At 38.5% G+C, this 9,142-nt stretch overlaps 1 protein-coding gene and 1 long non-coding RNA gene across 2 annotated transcripts; one reads left to right on the forward strand and one right to left on the reverse strand.

Moving 5' to 3' along the window:
- Positions 1–606: 606 nt before the first annotated feature.
- LOC132903882 (uncharacterized) lies at positions 607–1,346 on the reverse strand. Its single transcript, XR_009657509.1, has 3 exons — positions 1,209–1,346; positions 936–997; positions 607–805 (listed from the first exon to the last, which is right to left on the reverse strand). It is a non-coding gene; the product is annotated as an uncharacterized LOC132903882 (long non-coding RNA).
- An 884-nt stretch (positions 1,347–2,230) lies between these two features.
- On the forward strand, positions 2,231–7,040 carry LOC106130078 (zinc finger protein 100). Its single transcript, XM_013328840.2, has 5 exons — positions 2,231–2,583; positions 3,081–3,237; positions 3,759–3,875; positions 4,710–4,853; positions 5,454–7,040. The coding sequence occupies exons 1-5, from the start codon at positions 2,446–2,448 to the stop codon at positions 6,590–6,592; spliced, it is 1,695 nt and encodes a 564-aa protein (XP_013184294.2). The 5' UTR covers positions 2,231–2,445; the 3' UTR covers positions 6,593–7,040.
- Positions 7,041–9,142: the final 2,102 nt, after the last annotated feature.

The following is a 9,142-nucleotide window of genomic DNA, read 5'->3' on the forward strand; positions in this document are numbered from 1 at the left end:
TTGAATAAAGCCATATTTACTGAGAAATGGTTAGTTATTCTACAATTTATTCAATAAAATTATACAGTATGACTTTGAACATGTGACAGAACTGAAATGTTCGTTTTATGATAAAAGGTGTCAAAGCTAATGTGGAGGTTGCATATCACCACATTCTCCCCAGGTTTTAAGAAAGATCGTAATCTTGAAGATGAGACGGTGGACGTCGGTCTCTAGTAGAACGTCGCAGTTCAGGGTTTTGTGTTGTAGTAGCATCTGTAGTCAAATTAACTGGTTCCTGTTCTTCAGTTGTTGTCTCTTCGTTCTGATTATGCTATCGCTGCAGCGCTCACTCAAGACGGGCGACCTGTAGCATTCTTTTCAAGAACTTTAAACAATCATGAACGAAATCATTCGGCGATAGAGAAAGAAGCAACTGCTATAGTTGAAAGTATAAAAAAGTGGCGCCAATTTCTTATAGGAAAAACTTTCCAACTTATCACAGATCAAAAATCGGTAGCTTTCATGTTCGATCAGAAACATGATTCTAAGATTAAGAATGATAAAATTCAACGTTGGCGCTTAGAACTTTCAAATTACGATTTTGAGATCTCATATCGCCCGGGCAAGGATAACATTGTGGCCGATGCCCTTTCAAGAGCAAATGTAACAGCATTAACAACAGTAGACAATGCTAAGCTTCTCGAGTTGCATAATAATCTGTGTCATCCCGGTATAACTAGAATGGTACACTGGATCAGATCAAAAAATTTACCATTCTCAGTTGAGGATGTCAGACGTATGACGTCATCATGCAATGTATGCGCTGAAATAAAACCACGATTTATTAGAACACAGGGCACATTAATCAAAGCAACATCACCTTTTGAAAGAATTTCTATTGATTTCAAGGGACCATTGCCATGCGATAATACAAGAAATCGTTATATACTTACTGTGGTGGATGAGTTTTCTAGATTTCCTTTCGCTTTCCCGTGTGCAGATGTAAGTTCATCAACTGTGCAAAAGAAACTTTCTGAATTATTTGCCATTTTTGGCTTGCCATCTTACGTTCACTCGGATAGAGGTACCGCATTTATATCAGCCGAACTTAAAACCTTTCTGCACGGATTAGGCATAGCTACAAGCTACACTACACCATATAATCCCCAAGGCAATGGTCAGACCGAGAGATATAATGGAATCATTTGGAAAACTATACAACTTACCTTAAAATCAATTAATTTGCCTATTACTCAATGGGAAACTGTCCTTGAGAAGTCACTTCATGCTATCCGCTCACTTCTATGCACAGCTACTGGATGTACGCCCCATGAGCGTATGTTTAATCATTCACGACGTTCTTCTAATGGACAATCAATGCCATCTTGGCTCACAGAAGCTCACAGTATGTATGTGTAATTGGGATTCAGCAGAGTCAAACGAAGAGACAACAACTGAAGAACAGGAACCAGTTAATTTGACTACAGATGCTACTACAACACAAAACCCTGAACTGCGACGTTCTACTAGAGACCGACGTCCACCGTCTCATCTTCAAGATTACGATCTTTCTTAAAACCTGGGGAGAATGTGGTGATATGCAACCTCCACATTAGCTTTGACACCTTTTATCATAAAACGAACATTTCAGTTCTGTCACATGTTCAAAGTCATACTGTATAATTTTATTGAATAAAGCCATATTTACTGAGAAATGGTTAGTTATTCTACAACCTATACTTTTGAACCTTCGGGGGTAGAAACTCTGGGACCGTGGGGCCCATCTGCCCATCAGCTTTTCCGACAATTGTCGAAAAAGCTGATTGAGGTATCTCGTGACCGGAGGGCTGGAAATTATCTGGCTCAGAGAATCAGCATTGCCATTCAAATTGGCAATGCTGCCAGCCTTCTAGGCACACTCCCGCATGTTGATGCTATGCAGGGACTGTACAATTTATAAATTAAATTTTAGTTTGTAGTCATGTTTTTTTTTTCTTTTTATAAGTAGTTTTAGTTTTAAATTAATTCGTTTGTAAGTATCTTTTTCTTTCTTTTTATAAGTAGTTTTAATTTGATTTAATTATAATATTGGTGTTACTTAAATAATAAGTAAAAGCTTGTGGCGACATAATTAATGTCAATCAAAGGAAGCGACGACGCGACGGCGACGAGAGACCATTTTCAAGTTGGCTGACAGTTTTGTGTTTAGTTGCGGGGAAAATTTTGGTAAAAGTTGTTAACACTGCCTTCCTCTATCGCATCGTATCACTGTTTTTTTCTCGGATTTTTTTCGGTTGATTGTAAATTCATTGATTTAATGATAATTTTTGAAATGAAATTACAAGAAAAACATGAATTGTGTATGTAGATTACCAATTGTTAATATTTAAAAGGTTGAACACAAATAATGACCTAAATTTGTATAACTTTAAATTGCGTTCAGACAGTGTAATTCAACACAATATGAGTAGCAAAAAGAATTATGGTTTGTGTCGCTGTTGTTCTGCGAAAGGAAATCATAGGGAACTAACGAAGGAATACTATATGAATGGGATCCGAGAAGTCTATTATGATCTATTCATGGAATGCTTTAATCTATTTGTAAGTTAAAATGCAATTTTCAAGTGTAATCTAATTGTTATTTATACTATTTGTATAACCGTCTGGATCCCGGGACTTTACACTCTTATCTCTTTCCCATGGCTTAAAAGGCGACTAAAGAAATAGGCACATTATGCATATTTGTACATTTACAACTGTATATAAATAAGACGTATTGATTCTTTTCTCAAAAATACTAAAAGACCACTCACAGCTGTATGGCTTAATGATGGAATCAGATTCAGATAGTGACAGCTTGCTAGCCTATCATGCCTCCTATTCATTTTATTAATTTCCAGCTTTTCTTCGATATAGCCTTTGTCACTCCTGCCCCTATAGAATGGCACATGCAACACCGTTTTTATAGTGTGAAAACCTATTGCTATCCCATTTCACAAAAAAATAAAAAGGGAAAATGTCAAAACTTAATTTATTCAATACAAACAAAACTACAAGTCTTTTCTTTTTATTATATCAGAATGTATATTGTCTTGCAGCTATCAACAGACCCAAATCTGTCGCATCTCATTTGCTCATCATGCATACAGAGATTGCGAGAAGCAAGCAGTTTCCGCATGATGGTGGTTGCGACAGAAAAACAGCTGCTTAGCTGCATCAACAGCACAGATGAAAAGGAAACCTTTTTTGTTAATGGTACTTACTTAACTATATAGTGTAAAACCTGACTCACCCAATCCTGGATCCATGGTCAAGGGCTTATGCCGGGTTCCTCTCCAAAGTTGTGGGGATGCCATTGGGACTAAAGGTAGGAGGAAGATGAAGATTTAACTATCTTTTGCCAGGTTAACAGAAAATTTATTATTTCCTGTTTCAGAGGTAATTTTTTGAGGAAAAGTAGTGTATGTGATTTACCTAGCCTATCATTAATTCTATACTTATTATTTCTTTTTTTAACTCTCTAAATTTTTTTCTTCTCTTCTTTTTTAAATCATGAACAAATGCACATTGCATTTGTCTACAATTTAGATTTCAGAACTGTATTTGTAAATTGAGGTCTGGTTTAAACGCTACAGTGTAATTTTTTCCATAGCTTCTTCACCACATACACTTTGGTTGGTTGGTTGGTTTGGTTAAGTGATACCATGTGTCCAATTTAAAAATAAATCTATTTCAAAAGTTCACCAATGAATAACTTATTTCTTTTTCTCTTATAGTTCCACCAGCTCCTGAGCTCACAGCGCAGCACGATCTCCACATTAAGCTGGAGTTGAAGGAGGAAGAATATGAACATGATGATTATGAGGAAGACTTCCACGATGAAGGGCATCTAGGTCAGTGGGTTACGCAGAACGATTGGGACACTAAGCAGGTTGACTAAGCACATATAAATACAGTCACTGTTTTAATAACAGGTACAAGATGAGCCCCGTAGGGTATAGCGAAAATACAATATGATTTACACTGCAAGTCCCGATCAGGTAATGACGAGAAATTTACTTTCTCTGATTGGCTTTTTCTTGAATGTTTATCTTTATATGTATTTATTATAAAATATAGTATCATTGAGTTAGTCAATTATCACACGTCTTGAACTTACTTTGTGGCTAACTTAATCTGTCTATTCTGTCCGTTATATATATTTATTTATTTCGAATTGGTTGTAGTAAAATACATATATAGATAAAATATATATATAGTCACGTATACATATATAGTCCTGCGGGGCAGACAGAGCCAAAAGTCTCGAAAAGACTGAGAGACCAGCCGTTCAGCTGTATGTCGCAAATAAAAGTTGCAAAATAAAACATACATACATACATACATACATATAATCACGTCTATATCCCTTGCGGGGTAGACAGAGCCAACAGTCCTGAGCGGACTGATAGGCCACGTTCAGCTATTTGGCTTTAAGATAGAATTGAGATTCGAATAGTGACAAGTTGCTAGCCTATCGCCTAAAAAAGAATCTCAAGTTTGTAAGCCTATCTCTTAGTCGCCTTTTACGACATCCATGGGAAAGAGATGGAGTGGTCCTATTCTTTTTTGTATTGGTGCCGGGAACCACACGGCACAATAAAACATTGAAACGAAGTCGCGGATACAGCTAAGAGAAATTCCTTCCCGATGAAATATACTGAGGAACAATACATTTCGTTTTACAGATACAGGGATCGACACAGATTTGGTGGAGGGAGAAGCGGAGTTCCTAGCCAGGTACTCTAGTCTGGACGTCAAGCCGCTGCCCACGCGCAACTCTTTGTACCAGATATGCCCGGACTTCGTCAGGCGTTTGGACGCCATGAAAGGTTTGCCATTTTGTTCACGTAGCCGTAACTAGACTTGCTGGTTTATCGTTTGACTTTCTATATTTGACCTCGGAAATTATCAGGATTCAGGATCGTGGTCTTAAAATGAACCCCAGACTAACCGAAGCCTCTGGTCTATTGGAACAATTGCGTACCAGAGTGCATTCAATAATACGATAGGATATCTATTCTAAAAAGAAAACCGCCTCCAACCTATATCCTCCTTTTTTGAAGTCGCTTTAATTTCTGAAACCTAAGTGTAAAGGCAGGCAGTGCCGTGTGGTTCCCGGCATCAATACAAAAAATAATAGGAACACTCCATCTCTTTCCCATGGATGTCGTAAAAGGCTACTAACGGATAGGCACAGACGGATAGACAAACTTGGGATTCTTTTTTAGGCGATGGGCTAGCAACCTGTCACTATTTGAATCTCAATTCTATCATTAAGCCAAATAGCTGATAGTGGCCCTTCAGTCTTTTCAAGACTGTTGGCTCTGTCTACCCCGCAAGGAATATAGACGTGACCATATGTATATAAGTGTAAAGGCGCTTCATACAGGTCACACTGAGAACTATATGAAATGCAATATATATTTCAGATGCCGTGATACATCCGAGTGTGTTGACATCACTGGTTAAAAACAAGCCCAAGAAGATGAAACCTTCAACGTTGCTCACCGAGAAAATGGTGCACATAACCAATGCCACCACCCTCATCCAGTGCTCCAACATCATGCCCTTCCGAAGCAAAAACAGGTCGGGCTTCCCCTGCTTCTACTGCAGCAGCATCTTCGAAACCGTAGACAAATTGAGAGATCACACACTGGGCCACGAAAAAGATGACGTTAACAAGATCCTGAACCGCTACGGAGCAGAGTGCATGGTCGTATACGCAGACGTGACGGATCTTAAATGCACCATCTGCAACACTGACCTGCCAAACTTGAACGAGCTGAAATCACATCTCATCAAAGTCCACAATAAGAAAATTTTCACCGATTACACCGATAGAGTCATACCCTTCAAGTTGTCTAATGACCACATCTACGAATGCCAAGCCTGCGGATTCAACTTTGAGACTTTCGGTGCCATAGAGAGGCATATGAATACACATTACAGGAACTACGTTTGTCACGAGTGTGGTACAGGTTTCATAACGAAATACCGTTTGAAAGTTCACGGGAAGAGTATGCATGCGGCTGGTAACTTTCCTTGCGAGGTGTGTAAAAAGGTTTTCTCCAGTCAACAGAAACATAAGAACCATGTTGATGCCGTGCACAAGCTGTTGAAGCGGTTCAAGTGTGCGAAATGCCCGGAACGGTTCAACGAATACTTCAGAAGACAGAAGCATATGGTCGAAGTGCACGGAGTCGCCCCATTACTGTACAAGTGTAACGTATGCGACAAGTCCTTCGAGAGACGGTACACTCTGTCCAGACATTTGAAACGGGACCACTTGGAGGAACGGGATTATCAGTGTGAATTGTGTTCGTATAAGTGTTTCACTAATAACGAGTTGAGAGTGCACATGGTCAAGCATAACGGTGAAAGGATATTTGAGTGTTCTGTGTGTAAGAAGTCCTACGCTAGGAAGAAAACGTTGAAGGAACATATGCGGATACATAATAATGATAGGCGGTTCGCGTGTGCGGTGTGCGGGCAAGCGTTTGTGCAGAAGTGTAGCTTGAAAGGTCATTTGAAGACACATCATCACGAATATTCCTTGCAGATGGTATGAACTTAACTCGGGCGTCGGCAGGCGAGCGATTAAGTTATCAGACTATACAAAGTGCACGGGTTTGAATTCTACCACGGTCGCAGGGTCACGTTCATAACGTATGCTTCGACGGTGAAAACATTGTCAGGATTGTCCCACAGATTCAGGCAACTGGATGTAACCAAGATTGTTAGGTTGTGTAGGTCAGACGGGAGTCGCATCGTGTAAAAACCTGACTTACCACATTCACGATCTTTGTTGCCACGGACTCCTTCTGAGAAAAGAAAATGCAGCTGGGTCTAACCCTAGCAGAATCATTGTATGAATTTGATTTTTTTAAAGAAACTATGTACTTACAAAGAATATCCGTTGTCTGAATTTTAACACGAAATAACCCTTGTTCTAATAAAACTGATAATAAGAACTAGAAAAATTTGTATGTTTTATGATTATGGTGCAATAAAATGTATAGGTGATTGTATAAAGAAATGAGTTTTTTTTGGCATTAATAATCTATAGGTACTAATATTATAAAGCTGAAGAATTTGTTTATTTGTTTGAACGCGCTAATCTCAGGAACAGCTGGTTCGAATTGAAAAATTCGTTTTGCATTGAATAGACCATTTATCGAGGAAGGATTAAGGCTATATAACATCACGCTGCAACTATAAGAAGCAAAGAAATAATGGAAAATGTGAAAAACGGGGGAAATTATTCATCCTTCAGGGCTTCAATAATGCCCAAAATAACTATTACACGCGGACGAGTCGCGGGCACAGCTAGTAACAGATTATGATGTTTAGCACCATTTGCCAGCTGCTTCTCTGTGTGGTTGTAAAAGTCGATCGGAGGAAGAACTTGTGAATTTGGGATTCTTCTTAAGGCGATGGAAACTTAATTCTATCATTGAGCCATACAGCTGAGCGTGGCCTTCAGTCTTACCGAGATTGTGGGCTGTTTACTCCGTAAAAGACGTGATATGTATGTAAAACTCTTTATCTTATCACAAACCGATTTAGAACATCTCTCACTTTCGCTTGACCTCAGTGTTGGAGAGACATGATACACCTTATCAATTGATCGTGAATGCGAACAGGATAAGACTAAACTTATTTCTTGTCAACGTAAATAAACACAAAGAGTTGAGCTAAAGGGTGCCGGGTGTTATCCTACTAATATTATAAATGCGAAAGTTTGTATGTCGGTATGTATGTTTGTTACTCTTTCACGCAAAAACTACTGAAGCGGTTATGATGAAATTTGGTAGATATGAAGGTAGCTAAAGACCCAGAATAACATATAGGCTACTTTTTATCCCGGAGTTCCTGCGGGATTGATAGGATTTCCATGCGGACGAAGTCGCGGGCGGCCTCTAGTTGATAAATACTTCGCCCTGTCTTTTCCAATCACTTTGGAGCTAAAACACATTTTTTGTAGGTATGTATGTATGTACGAGTAAGATGTAAGGCGATCACATTCAAACCGTTGGTCTAATTTATTGAATTTTAAAGTAAGTATAAGTAGGATCTGTCAATAGAAGTTCGTGGGGCATCAAAATCGGTTAAGTAGTTTTTTATATTCTCAATTTTGGAAAAAAATTAAACGCTATCGTGAGGTCTAAAATCACGGCGAACAATTAGCAGAGCTGTGATGCCGACCGCTGAGAAATGCAATAAGCCAAGCCGATATTTATGAGGAAGATATTGAGCGTCGGTGTCGGTGGACAAAACCTTGGATAAATTTCTTGAACATCCTCCTTAGTTAGCATAAAACTATCGCTGCATCGCTTTTTATTATGATGTGAAGCGGGACATAGATGTCTATCGCGCGAGTTAACAGCGTGCCGTGTGTTTTGGCACCAATAAATAATAGGACCACTCCATCTCGTTCCCATGGATGTCGTAAAAGGCGACTAAGGGAAAGGCTTATAAACTTGAGATTCTACTTTTAAGCGATGGGCTAGCAACCTGTCACAATTTAAATCTCAATTCTATCAGTCTTTTTAAGACTGTTGGCTCTGTCTACCCCGGAAGGGATATAGACGTGATTGTATGTATGTATGTGAACAGCATACGTCACCGAACCGCAACATCTGTGGCAGCAACCTATGGATTTTTCAAGTTAAATCGCTTCACCTACCCAACAAGAAATTAAACACAAGTTTTTGTTGATACCTATGTAATATATTTTCTATCAATAAATTATTGTTATACATTATTACTAATTTAATACCAATTTGTGACCTTACACATATTGTAAATACATACATTTAAATTCCATGATAGTTTGTGGACTACAGAAAGTAATAATACTTTATTGCATTGCACCATAAGAAAACCGTTTAAATAAATTAATGCCAATCAAAATCCCTGTCCGATCCGCGAACTTCATGCTCGGAAGCCAGTAAGAGTTCTTTTTATAATTCTCACCGAAAAAAAGTACAAAATTATAACACCTGTAAAAATTTAACTTTTTACTATGATACCTCTTTTCTGTATCGGACAGGATTTTTGTTACATATCGAACATGTAGAAAAAAGTAAAAAAAAATAGTACAAAAGACGACCTATTC

The sequence above is a fragment of the Amyelois transitella genome, chromosome 31 (assembly GCF_032362555.1).
Source record: "Amyelois transitella isolate CPQ chromosome 31, ilAmyTran1.1, whole genome shotgun sequence".
Lineage (NCBI taxonomy): Eukaryota > Metazoa > Arthropoda > Insecta > Lepidoptera > Pyralidae > Amyelois > Amyelois transitella.